The 27,822-nt window shown below is 40.5% G+C and overlaps 5 protein-coding genes across 22 annotated transcripts in view; 2 read left to right on the forward strand and 3 right to left on the reverse strand.

Moving 5' to 3' along the window:
- The window catches only part of C4H4orf47 (chromosome 4 C4orf47 homolog), a 91,740-nt gene extending 90,546 nt beyond the window's left edge, over nucleotides 1-1,194 (reverse strand). For 3 of the 8 annotated variants that reach the window (XR_004780434.2, XM_050710214.1, XM_035557850.2), the window contains exon 1: nucleotides 1,001-1,155. The gene's annotated coding sequence lies outside the window, so the exon portion shown is untranslated. Of the gene's footprint in view, nucleotides 1-367; nucleotides 511-843; nucleotides 940-1,000 lie in introns of those variants that run through there. The other 5 variants (XM_035557845.2, XM_035557848.1, XM_050710213.1 and 2 more) reach the window with 4 other exon arrangements.
- On the forward strand, nucleotides 1,188-11,947 carry UFSP2 (UFM1 specific peptidase 2). 5 transcript variants are annotated; one of them, XM_035557836.2, is made up of 12 exons: nucleotides 1,188-1,303; nucleotides 2,245-2,323; nucleotides 2,826-3,006; nucleotides 3,090-3,156; nucleotides 3,459-3,616; nucleotides 4,213-4,405; nucleotides 5,581-5,727; nucleotides 6,242-6,406; nucleotides 7,626-7,750; nucleotides 9,891-9,967; nucleotides 10,590-10,714; nucleotides 11,569-11,947. In XM_035557836.2, exons 2-12 carry the CDS (start codon nucleotides 2,260-2,262, stop codon nucleotides 11,653-11,655), a joined length of 1,389 nt encoding a protein of 462 aa, XP_035413729.1. In that variant the 5' UTR covers nucleotides 1,188-1,303; nucleotides 2,245-2,259; the 3' UTR covers nucleotides 11,656-11,947. The 5 variants fall into 5 exon arrangements, with proteins under 5 accessions (XP_035413729.1, XP_035413733.1, XP_035413734.1 ...); XM_035557840.2 differs by having other exon boundaries at nucleotides 3,462-3,616; XM_050710212.1 differs by having other exon boundaries at nucleotides 1,267-1,300.
- A 237-nt stretch (nucleotides 11,948-12,184) lies between these two features.
- ANKRD37 (ankyrin repeat domain 37) lies at nucleotides 12,185-21,483 on the reverse strand. Of its 4 annotated transcripts, none has more exons than XM_050710219.1 (5): nucleotides 21,434-21,483; nucleotides 14,966-15,131; nucleotides 14,317-14,469; nucleotides 13,500-13,591; nucleotides 12,185-12,985 (listed from the first exon to the last, which is right to left on the reverse strand). In XM_050710219.1, the coding sequence occupies exons 1-5, from the start codon at nucleotides 21,466-21,468 to the stop codon at nucleotides 12,748-12,750; spliced, it is 684 nt and encodes a 227-aa protein (XP_050566176.1). In that variant the 5' UTR covers nucleotides 21,469-21,483; the 3' UTR covers nucleotides 12,185-12,747. The 4 variants fall into 4 exon arrangements, with proteins under 4 accessions (XP_050566176.1, XP_050566175.1, XP_050566177.1 ...); XM_050710218.1 differs by lacking the exon at nucleotides 21,434-21,483 and adding an exon at nucleotides 15,544-15,613; XM_050710220.1 differs by lacking the exon at nucleotides 21,434-21,483 and adding an exon at nucleotides 15,575-15,603.
- LRP2BP (LRP2 binding protein) lies at nucleotides 16,299-27,587 on the forward strand. Of its 4 annotated transcripts, none has more exons than XM_050710216.1 (8): nucleotides 16,299-16,316; nucleotides 18,264-18,376; nucleotides 20,411-20,524; nucleotides 21,522-21,664; nucleotides 21,746-21,851; nucleotides 22,386-22,609; nucleotides 25,468-25,633; nucleotides 27,455-27,587. In XM_050710216.1, the coding sequence occupies exons 3-8, from the start codon at nucleotides 20,471-20,473 to the stop codon at nucleotides 27,518-27,520; spliced, it is 759 nt and encodes a 252-aa protein (XP_050566173.1). In that variant the 5' UTR covers nucleotides 16,299-16,316; nucleotides 18,264-18,376; nucleotides 20,411-20,470; the 3' UTR covers nucleotides 27,521-27,587. The 4 variants fall into 4 exon arrangements, with proteins under 4 accessions (XP_050566173.1, XP_050566174.1, XP_050566172.1 ...); XM_050710217.1 differs by having other exon boundaries at nucleotides 16,301-16,316; nucleotides 18,261-18,376; XM_035557946.2 differs by lacking the exon at nucleotides 16,299-16,316 and adding an exon at nucleotides 16,632-16,649.
- The window catches only part of SNX25 (sorting nexin 25), a 93,686-nt gene continuing 90,213 nt past the window's right edge, over nucleotides 24,350-27,822 (reverse strand). Inside the window, exons 20-21 of the mRNA XM_035557944.2 lie at nucleotides 25,257-25,334; nucleotides 24,350-24,460 (exon numbers count right to left, since the gene is read on the reverse strand). The gene's annotated coding sequence lies outside the window, so the exon portion shown is untranslated. The remainder of the gene's footprint in view (nucleotides 24,461-25,256; nucleotides 25,335-27,822) is intronic.

Here is a 27,822-nt window from a genome sequence, read left to right on the forward strand (position 1 = left end):
CATTATATTTCCTTTGTTAAACAAACTTGAAACAGGAGCAACGAGAGAAATCCAAATGCATTTTTAATACAACTCTTACTGAATATACACACTTTATAACTGTTATCTTCCAAGTGCTAAGATCAGAGGTTTGATGGTATTAACAGCTAGCAGTGAAACACGCCAAGCAGCCTCCTCTAGCTATGGTTTTCAGGCACTTTTAATTAATGGTACAGCAGGATATCATATGGGCAAGTCTGAGATAAAACACATCGGTGGAATTTTGGAAGCCCTCTAACTGCAGTCCAAGGCCTGGTCATGGTGAATATCTGCAATTTCTTCTTGATTTCTGTGCAAAGATTTATAGCAAATGTTCATTTTTCCTCACCGCCACCCTCGTCTGAGCCTGACAGCAGGAAGCGAGATGCCAAGCCCGCAAGTCTGAGGAGCTGGGGGCCTCAGCAGAGATCAGGCCAGGCACGAGGACGACGAGGGCTCTGGCTAGCAGAAACGGCAACCATGACGAGGCCGAGCAAGACCTGCCTCGAGGTGGAAGCTTATAACATGTGCTCGGTTCACCAGGAGTGGAAATTAAGATAGACGAAATTGGTTAATCGGTTAGGAAAGCTGCTCCTGGAAAGTCATGAAATGTAAGAATTGGTGGAAAAAAATCAACGATACGCAGGATATTAAACAAATAGCTCAGGTATACAGCTTGAAGAAAGTTAAACCATTAGGATGGAATAGGGATTAAAGATAACATAGATCAAGTCTGATATCGGTATTAACCATGGGGACAAGGGCAAGACAGAAGAGGTAAGCATGGAAATAACCAAGGCAGCAGAAAACTCAAGAGATTAATACCACACATTAGCCGTATCTGGCATGTGGGCACCAGATGAGAAGAGGCACCAGCGCTGCGCTGCAAACACCTATGACGACGTGGGCTATTTTTACAGGGCTGTTACAAGCCAGGGGAAGGCTGCGGAAGGACTGGGTGCACCTCGCACGGTTCACAGACCTCCAGCTGGGGCTCCAGCCGGATCGCTGAGGCAAGCTGAGGCGAAGCAGGCAGCCGGGTGAGGAGGGAACAGAGCAGGACCTCCGTGCACCCACCTCAGCCTCAGCGCCCCTCCGCCCGCCTCTGTTGGCACCGGTTGCCTAGGGCAGAGCGGCCACCCCTCCTCCCCCCCCCGCTCCCTACATTGGTACGGCCCAACGCGCATGCGGCTGCGCAGGACCGCACCACTGAAGGGGGGAGTTGGGGGGAGTCAGGCGGCCTGACCGTTTCCCGGGGGGTCTCAGCGCGGCGCTGAGGGACGTGGTGAGGCCGGGCGGGGGACGGGGAATGGCGGAATGGGGGGGGTCGCTGCCCGCAGCCTGGCATGGCCGCGGGTCGGGTCCCTTCAGCAGCACGGGCGGGCAGTGGGGGGAGGCCTGGGTGAGCCACGAGTTCCGCGATAAGTCTTTCCAGAAGGGCTCGGAGTAATTATTCTTTCCGGTGTTTTATTCGCAGAGCAATTAATGAAGTATTTCTTTTGGGGGCTGCTAGATTAAGCACGATTTAGCCTCTTGGGGGCTGTCGCATTTTTGTTCCTCCGTCCTGGCACGGCTGTTCTTGCCGCGGTAGGTTAAGCTTTACTAGGAATTGATCCGGACAAAAAAAAAAAAAAAAAAGTCAATTCTCAATAAAAGGCTGCTTTTAATTTTTTTTAATTGAGCCTGAGGGATGCCTGCGGGCATAAGCAGCATTGCTGTCAAATGGGAAACAGCTGCCTGGGTTCTGGAGGTTACCCCCCACCACTTTATTTTCCTCTTCCCAAAATTATGACTTCCTAACCGAGGTGAATGTGAACTTAAAGATATGTTTAATTACCTTTTTACTCTAATATTCAGAGCAATCCTTGGTTTGCTTTCACTGGAAGATGGGAAACGCATCATTTGGATTGAAACAATGATAGTCAATGACAAATGTCTTAACCAAAATATTTATAAATGGTATATTAAAAAAAGAACAGGATAAATGTTAGGTGGGAAAATTAGGTGGGAAATGTTAAGGTGGGAAAGGTGTGTTAAGAACTGTTTTTGTAACACCACTCATGCAATTGACATATGCCAGTGTGCTGCTTCACTGGCCTTTCGTACCCTGAGCACCCATGATAATTGCTGGTGTGCTTGCACGGTGTGGTGTAATAACAGTTGGTTTTAAATTGAGAGAAGGCATGCTGAAATAGCTTATTTTCATTCCTTCTTTTTTCTCCTTAGGTAAACATCGAAGCCATGGACATACTCTTTCGAATAAGAGGAGGCTTGGATTTGGCATTTCAGCTAGCAACTACCGATGGTGTGTCTGTAAGACTGTCATAGAAAAAAAAAAAGTTATTTATACAAATATATAGGCGGGGACACCCCCCACCAGACCAGGCTGCCCAAAGCCCCATCCAGCCTGGCCTTGAGCACCTCCAGGGATGGGGCATCCACAGCTTCTCTGGGCAACCTGTGCCAGTGCTTCACCACCCTCTGAAGAATTTCCTCCTAACATCTAATCTAAATCTCCCCTCTTTTAGTTTAAAATCATTCCGTTCATCTCTTCATGTTGCTCAGAAACTGAGAGAAACAGTATGCTTTTGTTCAGGTAGATGTGAGTGTGAATGTGTGAGTGTGAAGACAGGCATGCTGAATGAAATCTTATCTCAGTTTTTGTTTACATTGTTATTTTTCTGATCATAACAGTGTTTATATTTTTATTTGATGTCAAAGCATATCAAATTTCTACATGTTTGTCCAGTAGCTATCACAAAAGTGAGAGAATTTTCTAAGCTAATTGTATCCTTGTTGTGTTTCAGAGGCATCAGCAAAAAAGGCATTAAGATATGTGTTCAGTGATCTTGCAAACAAGCTGTCCTCAGATGTTCTTGTGTTAAGAATTTGCCATAGTCCAGTCTATGTGTGGCCTAACAGTGGTATCAACACTGTTCCAGAGCTGACTGATGATTCTGCTTGTAAAGAGATAAAACGATTTATACAGTGAGTAGATTAAAAATTATATATATATTTTTAAGTGGATTAATTACATTTTATAGAAATTGCTGTTTCTGTTGACACTTCAGCCTTGATCAAGATGATGAGACCCGACGAAAGCTTGGCAAAAAAAAGGATAAAAAGCTACAAGATATGGTATGTGTCTCACCACACTAATAAATTATATCAGACAACCTATCACTTGAGTTGTTAATCTGCTCTCCCCAGCCTTATCTGTACAAATAGACATTTAAATGACTCAGAAGAATCCCTTTAAAATTATTTAGACTCTGCATATATGCAGAGATCTATTTACAGTTGATCAATACGTACAAGTTTTAGTCTTTAACCCAATTATTTTATTACTGAGTTTGATCTCAAACTTCTGCAGTTTTCCTTTTGCCTTCTTGGTGTATGCATTTTTGGAGATGTACTAGTGGTGTCTTTATTCTCTGCAGCAGCAGATAATCAATATAGACCTCATGTTAGAGATGACATCTTCACTAGATGCTTTGGCTCCAGTCATTGAAAGGGAAAATAAAGAACACCACTACATTAATATGACTTTACCAGTTGATGTTGTTTTGTCTGTTTCTCCAGAAGAAACATGGGGAAAGTAAGTGTTATCCTGAACTTGGAATTCTTCAGTTTCTTTTTGTTTCTGTTTTTTTCCTTGAAAGTAACAAAGGAAAGCTATTGTTATCATTAATCAGTTCAATAAAATAGCATGTAGTATTCTTGTACTGGAATTTGACTCTATAAGTAATAATAGCTCCTTCAGATAATTGTTAGTTTCAACAATCTTGAAACCCAATCTTTTTGCTGTCTACAAAAAATTTGGTTTGTCAGTGTCTGATAAATTTGATAACTAAGAACCATTGCTTAAAATGCAAAACATTTATAAATATTTAGTCATATATGTAGCTTATATTTCAGCAAACATTCAGTTGTGTTTCTGATAAGAGAAAGTGCAGCTGAATTTTCAGAGAGCTGAATCACTAGGGAGGAATTTCTGTGTGTAGACATGCTTAGAGCAAGCATTCTGAGGTTTTGCCCTTCTCTGTGGGAGTGGACTGAAGGGGGCATGGAAGTAAGAAGTTCATCAGGGCAGGTGCAAATGTGCATATGAGTATTGTCTGACTTCAAGCTGTGAGAGAAAATGAGTCACCATCACTATTCTTTTACTAAAGTACTCTCCCTCTTACTTCACAGGGTACAAAATCTCCTGGTGAAAGCAATTCACAAGCAATTAACTGATATGGAAAGATGTATCATGAAATATATGAAGGGAACGTCAATTGTGGTACCAGAACAATTTCATTTCATGTTACCAGGAAAAACTCACCTTGTAACAATCTCATATCCTACAGGTATTTCAGATGATCAGCTGGAATGTTACAGAAAGGTAACATTTTCCATTTAGCCAGTGTACAACGAATACTAACAGAATCTGTTTTCTTATTTTTATTTTTTTTTTATTACAGCTGAAGCAGTGAACTGAATGTGTAAGATTGATTTATTGGAAGCTATTTTATAAAATATACCAGACTGCATTTTCTGTAAGGGAGCAACAGAAATTTTAGAACTACATAGGCCTGATCTAAAACAATCCTATCTAAATCACACTTCTGGTGCAGGATTCTTTGAATTCTCCTCTTCCATTGTAGAATATCAGATTTCTTTTAGTACGTTATTGCTTCCAAGCTTTAGCAAGTTGCCCGAAATGATATGGAGTTGTTTGTTTTTTTTTTTTTTTTTTTTTTCTGTGTTTTGCGCTGGGATGCTTTTGTTGTTGTTGCTTACAGTTGACCAGCCTTAGACTTTGCTTTTGCCTTCGGGTTGGCACGTCTAGAAAAAGGAATATGGATGAAGTGTGAAAACGTTCTGATGTTGCAGTCCTTTCACATTGAAAGCTCTCAATCTGGCAGAAAACATTCAGGTCATGCAGTTATATGTACTGAGAGTGGGGAAAGAATCTTTTACCTGTTTAGATGTGCAGAAGCTGTGGGGATTTTTAATTCTCTTCTGGGTGAAGCATTACTGGGCGTATAAAACATAATCTGTTCCTTGCATTTGCAGGCACCAGTTGCATATAAGTCTTTCCTGCTCTCTCTCTTCTGTTCACTTTTATCCATTGATTGCTGAGTATTTCTGTAGCTAATGTGGTTGGTTCAGTGTTGGATCACCTGTGTAAAATCTACTACCTGTGATGTAGACATCCTAGATGATCTCATCAGTCCTCTTACTCTTAACCCCTCTGAAATAAGATAATTTTATCATACTTTCACAAGACATTTTCACTCATGATATCTTGAATGGGGCTCCAGAGACAGGCGTTCTGTAACAGGACTATGTAAAATAGCAGGCTCATCAGATGGGAGGTAGGCCCCCATGAGCTTCCTTAGAGAGGTGAGGTCTAGCAATAAACATACATGCTGAATATTAATATATTACAATGTGCCTAGCTACATTAGCTAAACTGTTTGTTAAAAATGGTTGTTTCTATTATTACCTACAGTGTGGTGTTCTTTTAATCCAAAATTTGAATTGTGCTTTTATTTTCTTCTAACTTGCATGCAGGAGTTACACGAGTTGTTCAACCTACCGTGTGACAGACCGTACTTGAAGAGAGCAAATGCTTACCATTTTCCAGATGAACCATATAAAGATGGCTATCTCAGAAACCCCCATTTACATCTTAATTCACCTGGGACAGAGTCTGGTATGGTACGTTTAAATTGAATCACTTTAAAGAAATTACTTTTTATTTTACTTGAGATCTGTTGTTAAGAGAAGTGATTTAATAATCAGTATAATTAATAATTTATCATTTAATAATCATCAGTATCAGTTGAGAAAGAAAGGGCACAGGAACTGATTTGGTCTTTTAAGTAAAATGGCTTCTCTGCACAAAATGGTATTGCTGTAGCTGTAGTTGTCCTGTGTCCGCTCACACCTCAAGTGCATTTTCTGGTAACATATTGTACAACATTTCAAAGGATACCTCATGTTTTTGTCACGTATTTTAAAAGTTTCTTAGAACCAGTACAAGAAAATAAAACCGTGAACGGAGATGTTGAGGAGACAAAAAGGAGTGATCGTGTGTGAATAAACATTCAATTCTTACAAAGACTTGTAACCCCCTAACTGAAAGATACATAATAGTGCAAGTAACGTAAGTAGGACTTCTCTGAAAATTGATGTGTGACCAGGTTAATTTGTATTTTCTCTTTCTGTGCAGGTTTATTTAGTACATGGTACATACAGCTATCATCACTATATGCAGGATCGCATTGATGACAGTGGCTGGGGCTGTGCTTATCGGTCTCTGCAGACTGTCTGCTCGTGGTTCAGGCACCAAGGTTACATAAATGCACCTATACCAACACACAAGGAAATTCAGCAGGTACAGAACACTTGGGCAGATTAATTCTTTTATACATGTGTAATTGTTTAGAAACGTTTATAGATAATTTTTAAATGACTGATACATCTTAGACTTAAAACTTGTGTGATATTTTTCTCTCTTAAATGGAACTATAGTGCTCATCAATTACTGTTTAACAAGTTCTATAATAGGGGACCCGTCTCCAAATGTTTATGTGCACAAATAAGGTTCATTATAATAGTTTTCTAGTATTTCCTTGTACTAACATTCTAACAGTCTTTTGTCTTCAGTGGTAGCTAGTTTAGTCTCCAGACGTTACGCATTGATGTACTGCTTTCTTTTTTGCAATTTTACCTTTGATAGTAGCAGGCTTTTTGTTTTTTGAACCTCCTTTCACTTCATTTTTTTCTGTGAATTTGAATGTGTACCTGAATATGGTCGTTTCTATTAATGGTACTGAAGAAAAAGAGTAGGCTTGGGTAGCTAATACTGTATGCCTAGCAGGAAATACTGCAGTTATCTTCAGTCTTCTAAAAATGGTGTTTTGTATCATATTTATTTACTCAACATTTCTAACCAAGTTTGGCTCACTCCATAAAATGACTTGCATCCTATCTGACAGGGATGTGAGCATTAAAATAAAAATTGCATTTCCTGATGATTTCTCAGTCTACCCCTAAACATAAAACCATCTCAAGTCCATACACTCCTGTAGTGTGCTGGACAGCAGCCTTTGGGAGACTTCGTGGGCTGTCTATCCTGAGCAGAAAAGGCACCTCAAGAGCTGCTTGTAACATGTAAACCTCTGAATTGGAAATAGTTTAAAATGAACCCCAACCCTTGGTGTATTTTGGTGGCCTCTTCCTTAGGGCACTGTTTTATGCATCCTTTTCTGAGATGTCTTGAGTAGGAGTCCAGTCTGTGAGGTGGTTTCTGCAGCACAGATGGTACACTTCAGTGGTAGGCAGCTCAGTGCTCAGCTTTGCAGCTTGAAGTCTGCCTGTGGATCTGGGGTCATAATCTGTGCTTACTGGGACTGTCCTGTGTCAATGTCTAAGTGGCATCTCCAAAACAGAACCACAATGAATGAATTCAATAACCATTTGTTTGCTTTCGACTGGCCAGATATAAAACACATTCCTGTCTTTATAAACCAACTTTATTCACAAAAAATGGTGGAAGTGTCTACTACGTGTTGTTGAGGTTTGCTTTTCTTCTTCATGTTCACATGGCAAAGGCGCTGGTTGATGCCGGAGACAAACCTGCAGCGTTTGTTGGGTCACGGCAATGGATTGGCTCTATTGAGGTACAGCTTGTTCTGAATCAACTTTTTGGAATAACATCAAAAATACTGTTTGTCAGGTAAGAATCAGTATCTTTCTAGTAGTTCAGTAATTATTAAAGATACTGAATGCCTTACAATGCAAATTACCATTATAAAATGTGGGATAATAGGGATAATAACAGATAATTAATCTTTTAAGAGCTCACTGTTCATAAACCCTGTATTCCTGCCTTTGGTTGTTCTGAGGTAAATGGGAGGTGCTTACAAGTTAAGGAATTGCTGAATTTCTTGTGGTCTTGGGGTCGAGTTTGCATTTTCTATAACTTGCTTAATTATGTGCAAACTGATGTGAAATAAAAAAAGGGGGGGGCGGATCAGCCTATTGCCCATCCATCACACAATTTTTGGAACAGCCCCACAGCCTGGCAGTCATAATGAATGGCATACACATTGACAGTAAGTTGTTGCCTCATCCACAGAGCTAACCTTTCAGCTCAGGATTGAGGCAAACTGCTGAGCAGCCTAGAAATAGTGCTCTCTGTCCTGTATTTGTGTGACATAAAACAAGGTATTTGTTTCTGTTCTGACAATCTGACACTTTCATATGCAATAAAGAACCCTATAAATATATGTAGGAGAAAAAGAATAATGTTCAGTATTTATCAGAAATAAAATTACTGGACTTCTGTCACTTTGAGCAGTAAGCAGAATAATAAATCCCTGAACATTTTGTGATAAATACAATAACGAAATAGAGAATGTATGCTAATCTAGCCTGTATGAAAATGCTAGTCAAAATACTGCTCATGAGTTATGTTTATTTAGACTGAAGTCTACTGGGAGTATTGTAAAAGAGCATGTAACCATGGTGATAGTTATTCTTTAATGGTAGGAAAATAATTAATTTCTTCAATATTTTGTCAGGCTTTATACAGCCAGTTTTAATCTCCTTGTTCCACAGCTTATATTTGCAGATGATCCACCTATTATTTATAGCAGCTGTGACTGTTAGTGAGACAGTTTTTAGTCCTGTGCGTAAGAATACAGAACACATTCAGTTGTGAACTGGGTAGAATTGCTCACAGTGCTGCTACAAGGGAGCACCAGTGTTCTTCAGGATTATGAAACGCCAGCCTTGCTACCATGCTGAGAAAAGATGTCATGCAGCCTTTTTGAGCTGATCACTAGCAGCGGAGAGCATTTTTGTCTTGGGCTTATATTCAGCTAGCACCTCTAAGTCTTTATGGAAATAGGACTTTGCAGCTGCACCCTCAGTACTAAATCCTTTGCTGCAAATGTACCGTACCATATCCCAGCTTTCCTGTTTTGCACTCTGCATTTAATCCATCTCTCCAGGAATTGGAAAAGTAGGCGCACAGCTTGTCTGAAACATTAACCATGGTATCCTGTCTTTGTTTCTTTATATTAAACCTATCACAGACCTATCTGTAAACCTATCACACCTATCTGTATGTATTTTCTTGCCTAGCTTCTGCCACCACTTTTGGGAGTACTGTCCGTCTTCTGAGGGGACCGTGAGTCTCCTTCAGAAGAATATGAGCTCTGAATCCCGGAGTACGTACATGTGTTGTGCGCGTACACCTTTCTTTTCCGTGTAGACTACTCTTTTGTCTGTGGCAAAGCTGAACAGGAAAGCAGGGAAAATAAATCAAGCCAAGTTCAATGTTGCTTTGACCAGATGCCTAATGGTATATCTGATTTGATTTTTTTAAAATCAACCTGGGTATGAGTACTGCAATTGCTTGTGCAACTGAAGTGGAAATCTCTCTTAAGCCACATCATTATAAACACATTTATCAACACCTTATTTTTATTGTGTTCCTGATGAAGCTGTGTTACTTCAGGCTTCCCCTTGCTGACAGATTTAGCCGGTCTGTTTTTAGCCTCTTGAGAGGAGCCACTGGGGTTAACTCTCTCTCCCCACTGTGGAAAACGAGCAGCAGAAACTTTATGGAACCTGGGTGACTCCAGGTGCCTTGATGGCAGCAAGGGTTGCAGCAGATTCATTAGCCCAACCAGAATCTCTAAGTTGCATAAAGAATTTTATTCAGATTGTCCCAAGGAGCTCAGTTCTTTTAGCAGAAGAATTCTAAGCCACTTCCTAATCAGTTACTTATGCAATTGATGAGTATAATGGATAATTGGAAAACCAAGCATAGTGAGGATGACAAATCTCTTGTTGTATTTCTTACCTAGCCAGGGTTCTGAACTAGCTTCGCAGGGAAGAGAGCTTGCTAATCATTTCAAGACTGAAGGAACTCCGATTATGATTGGTAAGTGCTTGAGTATCAGAGACTGGCAGTGAATGTTTGTAGCCTTCCTCTGCTGCATTTCATTTCAGTTAGTACTGATTCAGTTTACTGTACGGGAGTTTATCAAAACTCCAGATGAATTAAAAATGATGCTCTTTCCAAGGCAGCGTAGAAAACCATGCAATTTAGTCTGGCTGGTATCTTTTTCATTTGGTATTTCACCCAGCCTCAAGATGAAACCTAGTAACAAAGATCAATCTGAATGGTATTTTCAAAAGCTGCTTTTAAAGTCAGAACTCAAGAGCTGACTTGTGCTTTCTAGGTGAGAGAGGTTCATGCAGTTCCCCAAAACTTCCCACCACAGAAGAGTAGGGGTTTTCTGGCTTTGAAAAGATGAGCATCATTCCTTATCTAAATTCTTCCTAAGACCAGTATGCACGTTTAAATAACCTAAAATGTTGATATTGTTGGAAATGCCATTCATAAGAACTTAAAATTAATGAAAGTATTTCCAAGCAAGCAGTGGTTCAGAAAATGAAGAGTACTTATATTAAAGCTGAAAAGTGTATTTAAATTTTAGCAATTTGCATATTTAGCCAATCTCAGTGATTTTTTTTAACAATTTGTTTCCCTCCTATTTTAGGTGGAGGTGTTTTGGCTCACACGATATTAGGAGTGGCTTGGAATGAGATTACAGGGCAAATAAAATATTTGATTCTAGACCCACATTACACTGGAGGAGAAGATCTACATGTTATTGTGGAAAAGGTGAGGTTAACGCACATGTGTACATACACACACACACACATATAGATACATTTTGGCATTAAACAAATGATGTATAGCAAACTAGGGATTGGCCGTTCTGGGGCTTCTCGGTTCCGCTTCTCGGTTCCTTATGGAGGAAGTGTTGATCCCAGTTAACTTGCCTGTATGTTAGTTACTGCTGGTTTCTGAAACAGTCTTTAACAGCTGTAGCTTGAACAGCCATAAGGTGTTCAAGAATACTTTTGTCCAGGAGGACAAAAAAAAAAAAGGCAGAAATCCTTTCATTCATCAAAAGTGGCAGGGGAGGATAGGAACTGAGGCAGGCTGTAAGTTGGCAGCTTTTTTTTATTGGAAATACCTGATATAATTACATCTTAGTCTTGTAGGGCTTAAGAGCTTTATTAGACTGACTTGCTGCTAAATCATGACAAACGGCCCACCCCCACCTTCTTAAATTGAGAGCTCAGTTTGGCTCTGAAATTTGAACTATTCCTAAAGAAGGCATTCTTCAAGATAAAAGAAGTGGAAACTGAGTGACAGTGTTTCAGAATATTAGTCTGTAGCAGCAGAAGGCAGTGGGGTATAGAAAGAAGATGCTACTGTTTAGAAACCAAGCTGGAAAGCTGAGTGAGGGGAAGTGGAGAAACTTCAAGTTTCTTCAAGTCAAGTGTTTTTCATTAATGTGTTTTCAAGGCATGTACAGAACTGTCTGAAAATTGTCACTGCTTGTAGATACTTGAAAGTAACTCATACTGCTTAGATTAAAATTAGTAAGATAAATCCAGTTGTAATAGATAAAGAAAACAGAATTCATACTAAATAATTTAAACTGTATCTTGCTTTTTCTTGGCCAGGGTTGGTGTGGATGGAAGGGCCCAGACTTCTGGAACAAGGATGCCTACTACAACCTGTGCCTACCTCAGCGACCAAAAACTGTTTAAATTCCACTCTTGGGCTGGAACATGCTAAGCCAGACTACTAGCAGATATCTAGATATAACTTGTCTTGTTAGTTAGACTAATGCTTTCAGGTGATCAAAACCCAGATGAAATAGAAATATTACTTACATAATTTAAATCAAGATTTTTTTTTTAATGAAACCTCTGAAAAACAAGGGAATTACATGCTGTGAACTGTATTTCCTACAACTGTTTATCGAGTAACTTATACTCTTTCCTTTTGGCTAAGATAACTTTGTTTATATAGCAATTTTATGCTAAAAAGCTTTACAGATTAAGTGTCTGATCCTTTTATTTTATGAAATTTTTTTCTTGCCAAAAAAAAAAAGTACTCCTTCAGGTTCTATACAACAGCCAGCTGGATTTTGCAGTATGAATCTGTTCAAAGCCATCATTCCCTGCTGTTATTGCTGATAACAACAGTATTTTAGAAGAGGGTGAGAAAAAAAAGTGTATACTGAGTTTTATGGACTTTGTGTAAATGAGAACAGAAAAAAGGGAGAGACTTAAGTTATTATATGCTTATTTATTTATAGCTGTATGAATACAACTGTTTTGGGAAAAAAAAACAGTCTTCTGTAAGAAGTAAAAATAAACCAGCTTTGCTCCTTCTCAGAAGGAGACAATGTAACAGCACACAACAAGTCACTCAATTGATAGTCCAGTCATGTTTTCTCAGACTTTGGATTCCCCTAAATTTGACTTAGGGGTGACAAGCCCTTTCTTTTGTCAGCTAAGAGACAGATCTGTCACATGAACACATAAATAAGCCTGTATCTAATGTCATCAAAGGACACAGTTGTGGTATGGGTAAGGCTGCTATCCTGGTCAGCTACTCCATTCATACATTGTTGAGAATAACATAAAGAAATAAAGTCATAGGTAAACTTTTCAGTGCCATTCCAAACACAATATCCATTTTTGACAAGACCATAACCTTAATTACATATGCAAATCAGGACTTACTGACAGGCATCTATATCCAGCTTACCTGCATCTATCACCAAACTTATTTACTTAACTGCTAAAAGTACAAAAAAAGATTAAAATACAACAAACAGTAAGCCACTGGTATTACACACCATCTGACCTTCTCCTCTTCCTGCTTGTTGATCTGCTTGCTTCCCATTCTTGTTCCTGTGCTGCTAGATCCTCGCTCAGCACGCCGTGGTTGCCATTTAGCGAGGAGCCAGACTGTCCTCTCAGTTTCATAGTTTGAGTGTGCTGAATTGTTTTCAGGAACTTGGCACATTCCAGAAAGCCACAAGCCAGCGCAAGGTCTGCTGCTGTTTGCCCCCTATTGTTGCGCAAGCTGAAATACAAAATTAATAGTAACTATTCATGTGAATTGGAATATGTATTATGAGCGAACAACAATCAAGATTCATTAAGTGATAAGCTTAATGAGAAGTACAAAGAATCAACACCAAGAAGGTTTGCCAAGGATAGGGCTCTAGTGATAGCGGGTGCTGCCACTAAATGCAAAAAGGAGTAATTATTTAAAAACATATCTGTCACCAAACTATGACTGGCTTAGTGCATCAGAAAGGTATGAGTAAGATGAGTACAATGCTAGAATGGAAAATTAACAAGAACCTATGAGCAAGAACATTCTCTTAGCAGTTACTTCAACACGGAACTGAACAGCATATGGTCTATGTAATGTGTTCATGTGTATAGCTGTTTTTAATACTGCTTGTATGACTATAGCCATGCTGTCAGCTTTAGCTGACAGCAGCTTTTCGCAGCACCCTCAACAAGAAAGTATACAAAACAAGTATCTTTTGAGAGCTGATACAGAAGTGATTAAATGTAGCTTAACTTACTCAATTTTGGCATCACCAGCAACAAGGAGAGCAAGACATTCCAAACTCCCAGCTTTTGCTGCTTTATGAATTGGGGCTTCTCCAAGGCAATCCTAAACATATAAAACAGTTTTTTTAATATAGTGGTTGTTTGAAAGAAAGGGAATAGGATGAAGCTACTTTGTTCTCCAACCATGACTGTTTTGAGTGGTATTCTGTATACCGGTCGGTTGTGAATTGAAAAGAGATTAAAGGAATATGGCTAGTGAAGTGTACCTGGTAATTGCCAGTAAACATTTGCTTAATATATTCTGCTAATCCAACAGAGCAGTAGGACTGCTGTCCCATGCTATACTCACGGTTTAACCTTAACTTTATAAAGATTATTTACGCAGAATACATTCTGAACACTGATTAACTGCACCTTTCAGCACTGTTCAGGGACTGACAGCTTGCTGCTACAAACTCAGAGGTATGGACCAATTAAAAGCTGCAGCTAGAGAAAAAATCCTTACGTTTAGAGGAAGTGGGGGCAAAATTTGAAAGGAAGAAAGAAAGAATACTCATTTCTATAAAAGAAATTTTTGACAGCTGCACGCAGCACAGTGTGAAAGTAACCTACGCAGCAATATGAAATAGCTATGGCAGTATAGATAGGATTTCTGGTTCACGCTAGAATAAAGCTGCTCTAAAATAAGCAACCCCAGATACCTCAAGCAATACAGTTGTATATATATAAAACCTCTCCCAGGTTAAGAAAAATAAATAAATAAATGTAAAAGTTGAACTTACTGACATGAGATTAGAAGTGGGAGAAGCAAACCTTGTGTATTTTTACCTGCTGGTTCAAGTCGGCTCCTGTCTGCAGCTGCCACAGCAGGAAGAAAGCCTCACCGCCCCACGCGGCCAGGTGAGCTGGGGACTGACCGAAGGCATCTGCAGGTGCGTTCACGCCTGTCCCTGCCTCAAAGAGGTCGCTGAAACTGCCGGGCTGAAACGGAACACGGGTTAAGCAGCAGCACGGCGCTACTGCAAGCCGCGACCACCGCAAATCCCCCTCACGACCCATCGGGCTCATCTTCCAAGAGAACAGAATTGGGAAACAGGAAGCCCGCACGGCTTTGCTGGCTTTTCCAGCCCCAGCCTCACCTCCCGCATCGCGGCCGGCTCCCGGAGCTCGGGGGGGGACCCTGGCGGCCACAGCCCCCGCCCAGCGCCGGGAGCCGGCTCCGCACGGCCGCGACGGGGCGCCCGTGGGAGGGGAGGCACCGCGCGGCCGGCCCCCAGCGGCCTCCCCGCGCCGCGCCCGCACGGCCCGCGGGGGGCGGCCATGGCGCCGCGGCGCCGCCACACGTCCCGCACGGAGGCTGCCGAGGGACGGGGCCAGGCCACCGCTCCTCGGCCCTGGTCTGCGTGAGGGGAAGGGCCGAGGTTGGAAGGGACCTCAGAAGTTCACCTAGTCCACCCTTCCTGCCAAGCAGGGTCACCTTGCACAGCATGGCATCCAGGCGGGTTTTGAATATCTTCAGAGAAGGAGACTCCACAACCTCTCTGGGCAACCTGTCCCAGTGCTCTGTCACCCTCTCAGTAAAGAAGTGCCCTCTCATATTCATCCAGAACTTCCTGTGCTTCAGTTTGTGCCCGTTGCTTCTCCTTTGGGAAAGTAAATAGAAGTTATTTAAGTAGTGGAACGTGAACACACATATAGTATCTTTTTTAAAAGGTGCAGAATTCCAGGTAAATATGCAATACATCAGCCCAATTGAAGTATTTCCGTATGTAAAGTTTTCACCTCTCCTTTCATACATCTGTATAACTACCTTTTTTTTATTCCTGAACAGCTAGACAAGTAAACTAGTTAATAAACAAAACCCCTACGCTCCTAACTGAGCATTGTTAGGGACAGAATACCTCCCTCCACACACATGCCAGAAATCCACAGTTGTTTTAAGCAAGTTTTAAGCAACTGCAAGCACAAACCTCCAGCAGTCACATAAGCCCAGGCAGCCTTAGATTGCCCCAGCGTGTTCCCTTTTGAAGCCCTTCCCTCCCCAGCACTAATTACCTCAGCAGCGCACAGGTTTGAGATTCCCCACCTGAGCAATCCCATCTTTCCAGCCTAACCACCTCCATCCCACCAGCTGCAGCTCTCTTAAGACTCTTGCTGTTAATTAGTTCCTGAGCTCCGTGTCGCATTGTGCCCATCTCATTTGTGCCCACAGAACTCTCCTGCCCCCGTGCTGGCTATGTCTCAAGCCACTCGCTTTGCATAGGTATTGGGCAGGTGAAATTGGAAAAACTGGTCCTAATAAATGCGTGTGAGCAGTGGGATACACCAAGCTGAGCTGTGGGACCTCACACCCACACCCACACGCTCCTGCAGAAAGAAAAGCAGCAAGGCACCCAGAGCTGCCTTTCCTGAAGGGTACCTTGGCTTCCACAGAAAGTGCTTCCTAAATTCAGTAATTCGTCCGTGCTGTCAAAAAAAGTTTATTTTCCTGTACACTTCTTAGACTATGCCATTTAAGTAAAATGAATCAGAATGAGTTTTAGGACTTTTTTTGGCGCTTAGAGTCATTGGGGCTGTCGGAAAACACGATGTGCAGCCCGCAGGCTTAACCGCATAACTCTGCAAGCATTCCTTTTCTATTTTGACCGCGTCCTCTGCCTCTGTTGCTATAGAAGCAGATTGCATTGCCAAAAATGGAAGAACGACAATCGCTGAAAAAAAAAAAAAAAGGAAAAAAAAAGGGGTGGGGGGATGTAGCTAAAGACTTTTAAAAGCGCCCTTGTGGCCTTCTGGTATTGTATATCTTTTTATAAGTGTCCTGGTTTCAGGTAGGACAGAGTTAATTTTCCTCCTAGTAGCTGGCAGGGTGCTATGTTTTGGATTAGGATGAGAAGAGCGCTGATAACATGCTGATGTTTTAATTGTTGTAGAGCAGTGCTTACACCAAGCCAAGGACTTTTCAGCTTCTCGCTCTGTCCTGCTAGCGAGCAGGCTGGGGGTGCAGCAGGAGCTGGGAGGGGACAGACCCAGGACAGCTGACCCAAACTGGCCAAAGGGGTATTCCATACCATCTGACGTCATGCTGAACAATATATAGGGGTGGCTAGCCGGGGTGGGGGGGCCGGCTGCTCGGGGATAGGCTGGGCATCGGTCAGCGGGTGGTGAGCAATTGCATTGTGCATCACTTTGTACACATTATTACTATTATTATTATTATTATTATTATTATTGTTATTATTTTCCCTGTCTTAATAAACTGTCCTTATCTCAACTCACAGGCTTCACTTTCCCGTTTCTCTCCCCCATCCCGGAGAGGGAGGGGGGAGGGTGAGCGAACGGCTGTGTGGTGTTTGGCTGCCAGCCGGGCTAAACCACAACAATAAGGGAGACAGCCAGAAGCTATCAACAGAGGTGGAAACAATCCTTTGTGTTTCAGGAGAAAACAACTTCAATAAGTTTTCCCTCAATAATCATAAGTTTTGCAGTGGTTATGTGGGGAGAACAAAATGCATTAAAACAGTTTTGGTCACTGTAAGTGACAAAGCCCAATTAGCTAGACGTAATTTTCGTGGCTTATTGCCCTTTTAACTGAATTACATTCTGAGTTTCTGTTATTTTGCCTGTAATTGCTTTCCATCAGGTATTTTAGCTGTGTTCAATTCACAACAGGACCAGCAGCTAGTAGGAATGATCTGGGCAATGCCCAAGCCCCAGCCTGCGCTAGCCGGGCACGTTACTCCGTACGCTGTTCGGAACTGGCCAACAGGCAGAAATGTCCTTTTCCCTTCCTCCCGCTCCCCTCCAAAGGCTTTTTGGGCTCTGAGTCCCAGACAGCTCGAGGCAGGTAACATGGCTAGAGCCCTGGGCCACCTCCCCTCATGGCACTCCTGCTATTCGTGCCAGTCACCAGCCCAGGCCCAGGCCCAGGCCCCGCAGACAATGGTCACCATGGCGGGGCCTGGCCCGCTTCTCGCTGCCTCGGGGCAGGTGGGAGGGAGGCAGGAGGCCACCATAAAGCTGCGTGGTGAGCCCCTGCCCCAGGCTTGCAGCGCCCTGCCCGCCCTTGAGGGGCCAGGTAAGTAAGAGAAATGGTGGTATTGTAACCCAGGTGGGATGGAAACACATCTTGTGTGAAAAACTTCCATTCTTCCATGTCAAACTTAGCTTTCAGTAAAGTCACAGTGTCTTTACTGATCTTTATTCTCCTTTTTATAAAGCAGCACTATTTCACAGAATCACGGAATGGTTGAGGTTGGAAGGGACCTCCAGAGATCGCCTAGTCCAACCCCCCTGCTCAAGCAGGGTCACCTAGAACATGTTACACAGGATGGTGTCCAGGCAGGCTTTGGATATCTCCAGAGAAGGAGACCCCACAACCTCTCTGGGCAGCCTGTTCCAGTGCTCTGTCACCCGAACCGTAAAGTTCTTCCTCATATGGCGATGAAAACTCCTGTGGTTCAATTTATACCCATTACCCCCTGTCCTGTCACTGGCCACCACTGAGAAGAGTTTGGCCCCATCCACTTTGCACTGTCCCCTCAGGTATTTATAGAGGTAGATAAAAACCTCTCTATCTCCCCTTCTCTAGGCTAAACAGCCCCAGCTTGCTTAGTCTTTCCTCATAAAACAGATGCTCCAATCCTTATTTCATCTTAGTCATTTAAAAGCATAGTGAAGAGGGGACACCACTAGCTCCAGAGCTTTAGTGTGCTTTTTGATGCTGTTCCATCTGTTCTGTTTTGGAAAAAAATATATATATGTTTATTTTTAAGCAGAGAACTACAGCCATGATGCTTTATTTGCAAAAGCAGAGGAACTGTTGGCGAAGAGAATAAAAGATGGAGATCCTCTGGCATGTTTTCTAAAAGGACAGCTGTACTATGAAGAGGTTGTGATTTCCTTTTTAAATAGACATTATAAAGCTGACAACTTTCAATACAATTTCAGTGGGAAAAGAAATACCTTAAAAAAAAAAAGCTACAAGAGTTGTTTATTCCTGTTTTTCCCATTAAAATCACCAGGTGTTCTCACTAAATATGTTTTTCCTCCACTTTTCCCAAGCATCCCAGATAAGTAAGTGGCAGCCTGTGCTACAGCTTGCAAACTGAGTTGTTTTTTGGCCAGCTGACTGGCCAAGTACAACATACCGTGCTTCTTGTTATGGTGTCAGTGGTTCCTCACCTAGGACACAGCTCTCAATCTTCATTCCCTACCTAGCCACCAGTTTTCATCAAACTTGCTGAAATGTTATCTGCAAGATTTCTGTCCCTGCCCATGTAGGCTAAAATTGGCCCATGTATTTGGAAGTAAATGCTCAGGGAAGAGCATCAGATTAGCTGGCAGATGAAGAAAAACTTCTACTTCTTGTGAAGCCAGATTTAAAAAAAATACAAACATGACTCTAAGAGTAGGTATGTCTAAGGACCCAAATCCTTGGAATAGCTCAGATCAGAAGGATGGAAAAGGATATCATACACGTTCCGACTCATATTTTCAAATGGGATGTGCATGGTTCAGTACTGCTAGTAGTGCCATATGTGGCATGGTGTACATCAGTCTCATGGTTAGCAGCAGGAGCAGAATTAACTTGTTCAGGGCTTCAGCTTTCTGTAACGGTTTTGTTACTGCACTGGCTGATTTCAACATGACCAAAACTGGTCCTGTGGAGCAGCAGGCCTGTTTGTTGATGTGCTGGCCTAGATATCCAAGGTAAATATTGCTGTCCACAATAAATTTATTCTTTGAGCAGGCTTCGATTTCCATATTTAGGGATAGAGGTCCGTATTACCTAAAAATGCATATTGTCATAACACTGCAATTGCCTTCCCATAGATCGAGGACTTCTGTGCTCCTAACTCCTTGTGGCTTCCCCAGAGTCTGCTCTAACAGCGTCCTTGCACGTGGCAGGGCACATGCTGTGAGGAGGGATCTTAAGGCAAAGCACATATTAACTGGCTAAAAAAAAATTCTGCAGAGTACTTTAATTACTTTCCTCTTGAGGCTGGCATAAATTTAGATCCTCGCGTATATGCATGGATTTTCATATTACAGGATACAAACGATCTTTGAGATGTTCATCTGCTTTTCATATTTAATTGAAGTTAACCAATGCATTTAAAAGCTTTACATGCAGAAGAAAAAGGCTGGGAACAGCAGATGGAAGCATTTGTAGAAACCTTATTTCTTCAGGAAATCAAGTTTACTCAAAAAAACCTAGGTAAACGTAGGATATTTTAAGTGTATTGTGGGGGCAGGATATGTGAGGTCATTACAGAAGCATGAGATGAAGACCCACTGTAGTTTGCAGGCCAACAAATCAAGCTCTCTTGAATCTGGCACAGGTTTATTCCTAACACCTGTTTCTCCTGCCCTTCTGGTACCTCTGCTGTTGCAGGTGGTGCCCTCATAAGAAAAGGGAGGCAGACAGCTGAGCCCAAAAACTCCTCAAACATCATGGTTTAGTCTTTGGGAACCCAACCCTTAGCTGAGATATTGTGGTGGCTCTTACACCCTCAAGGCCACCTAAATTAAGGTATGTCCAGCAGGACAGGGCATCTCAATTAGGCTCTTATCTACTTCAATTAAAAAGATGGCTTTTGGGGGGAGCGAAGGAAGCTTGTCAGGACACCTTTTGGTTTCAGAGATCATGTTTGTGCACTACTTTCATTTATTTGTTTATTTATATATGAAAACAATGAAAGCTTATTTGGAAGTCCTCATTGCTTCCATCCTATCCAATGTTTTTGCAGTTGTTGACTTACTCTATTTTTGTTTTCTGCCACTTCTGTGGTTGCATTTTTTTTTTTTTCCATGAGAGAAATGCTCCAGTTTGAAAAACTGTAAGAGGTTATCTACTGGAGGGTTAAGCTGAGGTATGTACTCTTTATTCCATGTACTTCATTATTCATTCTGTCTTTCCCAGGGTTTGTACCAAGAAGCGTTAATACAATTTGAAAAAGTCAAGGACACAGATTTTCAAGAGATGTATCAGCTTGGCACAATGTATTATGATGGACTAGGCACTAATGAAGACCCCGTGAGTAGCCTAGCTGTACTTCTTACTTTTCTTCTAATATTAATTTATAATTACTAAGAGCTTCTTTGTAAACTTGATCATTTAATTTAAAATAAATGGGTCATTGACTTAGAAATAGTTTCATGAGGTGCAGATACTTACAAAACATCATTAAGGTTCTGGGCTGAAGAATTTTCAAAACCAGGTATAATAAAATAGGTTTATCTGACAAACGCTTATGAGAACTTGTGTTTTATAGTATCACTTCTAAGGATTTGATTATACTTCATGGAAGCTATTTAGCTTGTTTAAAAATTGCTATTAGTTTGTTCCTTTTTAAAAAAACAGTGTAGATAAATGATAATAAAATCTATAAAAATGGAAATCAACGGCATTTCGAAGTGTAAAACACCTGTTACACAGAGGTATTTTTAAAAATACTTTCTAATCTGTGAACATAAATGCTAAACAAAATTATGCTTGAAAATGTAGTGGTATGCTAGATCTCATGCAGGAACAGAAGGAAAACTAGCTAATAATATCGTAAATCAATAGTAACATGTTTCTTTGAATTGTAAGTGAATAGCATCTTTTGCTAAAAAGAGGAGGAAATTTTCTGGTGTTCTGAAAGTAATGTAAGAATAAAGGTAGTAGATGAGATTAGGTCCCAAGATGTTGAAGTGTAATCTTTACGGGTGCGCTGAAAACTGAGTAAAGATTTATGCTATCTATTTTATAGAATAATAACCATTACAAAACAAAATTTGTTAGAACAGTTATCAGACAGAGGTCCACTTAAACAAAAATATCAAACTTTTTAAAAAAATTGCAAACATGTAGAAAGTGTTTAGGCAAATGAAATACCAGTCTAACTGGAATCCACACTACCCCCACATATTATAGAGAGAGGTTTTAGAACTGAAAAACTACCTGTCTTGCAGATGTTGGCAGATTCTCAGGTTCATTACTTCATCCTTTTCCTGGCCTGTATGTAATGATTGAAATACCTCCTTTGTAGGAAAAGGGAGTGGAATACACGAAGAAAATATTCAACTCTGACTCCTCAAAAGCAAGACACTTGAAGTTCGCAGCTGCATACAATCTTGGCAGAGCTTATTATGAAGGTTGTGGTGTTAAACAGTCAACTGAAGAGGCTGAAAGGTAATGGCAGACAATTTTCCTGATGAGTTTCTGATGCTGAGCTGCTGTGTTACTGAACGAACTCTGTCCCCATTTTCTTAGGTTATGGCTTATTGCTGCAGACCATGGGAATCCAAAAGCAAGTGTAAAGGCCCAGAGTACTTTAGGAATGCTTTACTCCATGTCAGTTCTAAAAGATCTGAGGAAGGTAAAGCCCACTTACATCCTTCTGAATTTCATGAGTTCCAATTAATTTAGGATTTCACGGAAAGATTATGGTGATATATTTAATTATGAAAACTGTCATTTAAGCACTGCTAGACACTATTGTTCATTTAAGCCCATATGAACAGATGGTCTGAATCTCTCACTTTTGACTAGTTTGACACTGCTAGCTGAAATTTATTTATTTATTTATTTAGTGGGAGTATCAGGGAGTAGGATAGAGTGGATTACAGTTTTGTCAGCCTCGGTGCACTTCAAAAAAAAATCAAGCAGGTGTCACTGATTGACAGCTCTCACAGTAAATTAAGCAGGTTTAAAAGCCTTACAGAGAGTCTGTTTTCCTTTAAACAAGGAAAAAAAAAAAGCACTTCTTACAGACTGGTTGTTTGCTTAAAACCTTTTACATCAGTATGCAAGATAACTAATTAAAGTGAATATATCATCACATTAAAAAGTTATTTAGTTAATGCAAAACATCCATGGAAATACATAGAAAACAACTCTGCTTCTTGTTTAGTCCATTTTCTGGCATTCAGAAGCATGCGGCAATGGAAATCTGGAATCACAGGGTGTGCTTGGTGTTATGTATCTCTATGGACAAGGTATATGTCAGAACACTAAGGCTGCTTTGGAGTGCCTGAGAGGAGCAGCAGAACGTGGAAACATCTATGCTCAAGGCCATCTTGTGGAATATTATTACAATAGAAAGTTCTACTCAACAGCTGCTGCAATAGCCATAAGGTGAAGTTAATTTTTTTATTATTGTATTCATATAAGACGATGGAACTTAGATTAAAGTGATTATTAAGTTTATGGTTTTGTCTCTCCAGATCAGGAGACAGTCGAGATAATGAATTGCAAGACCTCATTTTTAAAGCGGGAATTGCAAACCACAGACAAAATTAAGACTATAATGTTCTCAATTATTCGATGCAGATGAACTTTTCTTTCCGATCCTTTGAAGCAAAACAGACTTGAATTAGAATTCCAAGTAGGAGTCCATACTCAACCTTGCCTTTCTGTCTCCTAGTCCACAAACTCAGCTAGGGAACTATTCCATTTTAAACCCCTACAAATATTCTTCTGCTGCTCTCCACAGCCCCTATCTTAGCGCGTTTTCTACCCACCATTTTCTCCCCCATCATCTCCCTGCTCTGTGGCTCAACATTTTGGTCTAGTTCCCGTGTCATTTACAGGAAATGCAGGCCTTGATACTAAATGGGATCTCACAGCAAGCCCTCTGAGCAGCGTGCAGACCTACAAGTAGCTGCTGCAAGCAGTGCCAAGCCACCACCCTTTTAGCTTTGCATCAGTTGCTGCTCACGGGGATGCCTATTACGTATGCATTTTTGAGCCTGGACCACAAACTAGTCATCACCTGCGTGCAAGTGGTTTCTGGCAATTAACTGCTTGCGCAGAGGTGCTGGACCGAGCCACAGTTAAGTAAGCACTGACTGGCGTTTTTACAGGCAGCCACTCGGGGACTTGCTGCTCTATCCACATAACTCTGGAGTGGTTTGTGTATGGCAGAAATGGCAACTTCTGTGCCAGGCTGCAGTATTAAAACAGCCAGTCTGCATCAGGCTTCTCTATGTTGAACTAGGCATGGGAGGAGAAAAGCAATGGTGGTGCCACTTCGATGGCTGATGAACAGCACATTTCTGTGACAAACCTCCACAGCTGGCCAGCATGTTAGAGCTTTTGTCAAGCAATCAGATTATTCTTTTGCTAGAAATACCATACAAAGAGGCTAAGAACTACTTACACGAGCAGCACGCAACAGCATTCATGCTTTCTGTGGTATGTTTATGAAGGTGCTGCTGTCCGGCAATCAGATGTGTTACAATCTGAGAGAAGCTGCCCCTGTCCATGTCACGGGATAGCAGCAGCTCTGGTAATTCAGCAGTAGTTCAGCAATAAATGCTGTTAGCTATGCTCATTGCTGAAAGGGGTTGTTTTCTCTCAGAATGTGCTGCTTTTCTTTCTCTTGCACTCTGTAGACTGTTCAGTCTAGTCTAGCTAGTCTTGCTTGGAACACGTCCCCTCCAGGCAATGCAGCAGCGTAGATTATTCAGACAAATAAACAGGGCACTTCATTGGCTGTGACTGTGCTCGCAGAGAACAGCAATAAAATCCCACACTGCAGTTCTAACTGCACATTTTTAAGCAAAAAAAAATTCTACCAACATATTTGAAACAGTTCCATGCAATTGGAATTGCATTTTGCCTTGAGGCAAACTCTCACAGCGGCTCAAGCAGTTGTATCAATCATCAGTACCTTTTCTGTTAAAAGTTCTTTGTTCTTAGACATTCACATCTTTTACAGTTTGTTGGGTTATTCACAAACATTATATTCAAATGTACAGACATTACATGATTATGTATGGTGTACCACTGTCCAATATTTGAAGTTTAGATTAGCTACCAATATTCTTCACTGCAAAAAAAAATAAATTATCCCATATGGTTTCACTTACCATTTTATAGCATGTTCTTAAAGACAGGTGTGCTAAACTAGAAGTTGTCTGACTTGATTGGTATTATTTGTGTCAGTGTCCTGTTTTATATCTCTCAGAAAGGAAGGTAAAAACACTGCATCAGGAAAGATAAGAGGTAGTAGGTTACTGTCATTATATTTAAATGTTCTTGTTAAGTGTTTCTTTTTTTGTTACTGTATTTGTTAATGGGATTGAATTAGGTGGGAGCATATTGCAGCCAACTTGTCCAAGTGATTTAGCAGGTACTGACTTGCAGAGAGTTACTTCAGAACAATCTTTCATAAACATTTATTTATAGGAAGTAGCTATGACTTACTCCTTTCTTTTCTGTGAGTCTGTGACTATTTGACAGAACAAAACCCTAAAATGATGCACAAAGAAGCATAGATTTACCTTTGTTACCTGGAAAGTATGTGAGTTTAGGGGGCTCCATTTTAAGACACCAATTGGAAAAAATCTATTTCCACTTTCAAGTGCTGTACTTAATAGTGCAGTAACAATACTAGTAATTATAGCCTCATCGTTAAGACAATGTTCACATGGTCCTTCTGGCTGCTTTAAACATTTTTAGTAAAAACAACATGCTGAAAACAAGGTGACAGCAAGCAGACAGATGCATGCAGAAGAGAGAAAATAATTGGGCTGAAGCAGTCATCAGTCGTCTTTATAAGTAGGTCTTACAACATCAGGCTCTCAACGTATGTCCAAAATCCTCAGATTACCATGGTCTGCCAATATCCTGTCAAGAATCTGGGATGTTGTTATATGGACAGCTTTGCCTTTTTTCCACATATATTAATTTCTATTAAATATTTTAATAGGAACAATTGGTGTGAAATACTGCCTTTTATAACTAGTATAGATTCAGTGAAAGTGACTGTAAAACTTACCTTTTTTGTATTTAGTATCACAACATTCAAGTAATCCCAACTTCAAACCAAACACTGAATAGGAGAATGCTGTTCGGCCTGCTGAATACAAGTAAATTTCAGCTCATCTTGGATAATTACATATAAATGGAAAGGAGTTATTATCAAGTCCTATGGGAATACAGTTGATTTAAACGCATTATCTAACCTAATGCTGTAAATTCTACAACAGGACTACAGAAAATGACGACATAGATATGCTAGCAAAGATGACTGATTGTCTGCCAACCTACATAGCCAAAGGGGTCACCATGGCTGCTTTCTACTTGGCTAGATGCCTCCATCTTGGCCGAGGTGTACAGCAAGACCAAGCTGCTGCTAAAAAATACTATTCTATGGTAAGCTGGCAAAGTCTCACGGACTAATTTATAGCTCCTGAGATTGAGTGATGCCTTGGATTTGAGCCTTTAAACTTGCTGTTTGGTTATGTTAAAGGCTCCAACATAAATAATGTTAACAATCTGTGCCAGAAAACGAAGAGTGATAAATTTATATTGAAAACTACTAAATATAGTCTTGAAGGATATTGTCTGCCCACTTGCTTAAGTAAAACAATTCATTCTACCAAATCTAAAAAATTCTGTGGCAGTCACCACAGTGAAGAGCTTGCAAAATACATTACTTAAATGATTTGAATAATTTTATCCCTGATTGATTTGCTGTCATTCAAACTGAAAAATTGTATTTTTTTTCCACTCTACTTCAGAATATCTAACAATTAGTACCTTCATTAATGGTACTTAAATCAGTCTAACTGGTTTTCATGCTTATTTTCGCATTTACATTTTTACTGATAGCTGAGGATCTACTATTACTGGTATGCAGAGGAAAAATGGGTCACATTTTTTTAAAGTGCTAAAGTTGAAGTAAGATTTATTGCCTGAAGAAAAATATTAATAATGGCCTTTAAGAAACAAACAAACAAAAAAAAAAAAACACTAAATTACATTAGAGATGCCTAAAAGTACAGGCAGGGAAAAATGATTATGCCCTCTGAAGGGAGTGTAGGAGCATGGATGCAGTCTTGCTAAGATTCTCTATGATCTCTGTGCATGCAGAGATCATTTGTTTCCTTAATTAAAATACTTCAAGGCCCAGCTTGGTGTGGTCCAAATAAATGGAGAATTATGCAAATGGTAAGCTATCAGCTGACAAGTTTTGTGGCTCCTTACTCGGGAAAGCCCACAGCAGAAGATACTTAGCAGAACAGGTGATCCTGTGGAGGAATTCATGCACTTTAAATATTTTGTTTCTCTGCTGTAAAAAGTGTTGGAGAGGATAGGATGAGGAAATCAGGAACAGAATATAAGGTGGGGTGGCATGAGCACTGTAGCCAGTAGTCCTAGGTAAGACTTAAGGCATGAAGGAAGTATGTCAGGATTCCATTTCTGCATGGCTTCATGTGAGTATCATCTTTCCCGTCTTCTGTCTAGGCTAGTGTTACCAACAGAACTGACCAAAATTCACAACTTTCACTCATCATTCAGTAGCAACACATTTGAGACTGACATAGATATGTCACTAACTTCTTAGTATAAAAGGAAATTATAGCTGTTGACTGGTGCCATGCATCTCTACAGCTACAACTCTAGAGGAGGGACAAACCAAGTAAAGAAGGAAAGTACCTGAAGGGGTAACTTTAGAACAAGTAGAAGACAAGTAGTGGGTGTGTTCAGTTTCTTTTGTGCCCAGAGAATAATGTTGTTAATTTTACAATTATACTAATTTAAAATGAAAATTGGTTGCTTTTTAAAATAACTGACCAGCTGCAGTTTTGAAAGATTCAAAGAAGAGATGATGGGTGTGCCAGAGGGTACTGGCATAAATAATAGAAGTGAACGAAAATGACCCAATCTGTAAGTAGATTTCTGCTTACAGTTTCTGGTCGTTCTGCCAGCACATGCCACAGCAACAAATATTACAAAAAAAAAAATTGAAACCAAGCCTAACACTGTAGTAGATTATGCTAATTTTAAAGAACTGAATTTTTCTGTTACCAGAAATGGGGACTTAATGCTGAATATATTGTCTTTAGTATCTTAAGAAGTAGATTATCTCTGATGCCTACAAAACTTAAAAGACCTTACCAGTGTTGTATTTGGCAATGTATAATTTTATTTTACCTATAAAACAGAACTTTCTATTCTTTGCTTTCAAAGGCATGCCTTCTGGATCCTGATGTTGCTTCTGATCTTGAACTGAGAGCTAATCTTGGGAGAATTTAGTGTTTCCTTTAGTTATGGCTGGTATAACATCTACTTCCTACAATAAACCATTCTTAATCTTCAGCAATTACAGCTTGCTCATCACTTACGGTTTGATTTTCAACTTTCTGTAAGTTATTATTTAAAGCAGTTTACAGATTTTTTTATATTAAAAAAGCAAAAAGCTCACACATGTAACTGAGATGTGGCAAAGGTAGACTTTTTTAAAGGGTATTGAGAACTTAAGATATATTAAGGACATTTTACTGGGATAGATATCCTGTTTTCTTAATGTTGTACTGCTATACAGCATATAAATCAAA

The sequence above is a fragment of the Cygnus atratus genome, chromosome 4, assembly GCF_013377495.2.
Source record: "Cygnus atratus isolate AKBS03 ecotype Queensland, Australia chromosome 4, CAtr_DNAZoo_HiC_assembly, whole genome shotgun sequence".
Taxonomy (NCBI): Eukaryota; Metazoa; Chordata; class Aves; order Anseriformes; family Anatidae; genus Cygnus; species Cygnus atratus.

What these genes read in the sequence shown, in the direction of transcription:
- ANKRD37 (XM_050710218.1), bottom strand. Translation starts at nt 15,611, where the DNA reads ATGGAGGTGGTTAGGCTGGAAAGATGGGATTGCTCAGGTGGGGAATCT. An exon ending in CAAACCTGTGCGCTGCTGAG is followed by an intron (nt 15,132 to 15,543) that starts GTAATTAGTGCT and finishes ACTTTCCCAAAG; the next exon opens with GAGAAGCAACGGGCACAAAC. An exon ending in GCTGGTGATGCCAAAATTGA is followed by an intron (nt 12,986 to 13,499) that starts GTAAGTTAAGCT and finishes TTTGTATTTCAG; the next exon opens with CTTGCGCAACAATAGGGGGC.
- UFSP2 (XM_035557836.2), top strand. Translation starts at nt 2,260, where the DNA reads ATGGACATACTCTTTCGAATAAGAGGAGGCTTGGATTTGGCATTTCAG. An exon ending in CCAGAAGAAACATGGGGAAA is followed by an intron (nt 3,617 to 4,212) that starts GTAAGTGTTATC and finishes CTTACTTCACAG; the next exon opens with GGTACAAAATCTCCTGGTGA. An exon ending in TACATGTTATTGTGGAAAAG is followed by an intron (nt 10,715 to 11,568) that starts GTGAGGTTAACG and finishes TTTCTTGGCCAG; the next exon opens with GGTTGGTGTGGATGGAAGGG.
- LRP2BP (XM_050710216.1), top strand. Translation starts at nt 20,471, where the DNA reads ATGTATCAGCTTGGCACAATGTATTATGATGGACTAGGCACTAATGAA. An exon ending in TCAACTGAAGAGGCTGAAAG is followed by an intron (nt 21,665 to 21,745) that starts GTAATGGCAGAC and finishes CCATTTTCTTAG; the next exon opens with GTTATGGCTTATTGCTGCAG. An exon ending in TTCTAAAAGATCTGAGGAAG is followed by an intron (nt 21,852 to 22,385) that starts GTAAAGCCCACT and finishes CTTCTTGTTTAG; the next exon opens with TCCATTTTCTGGCATTCAGA.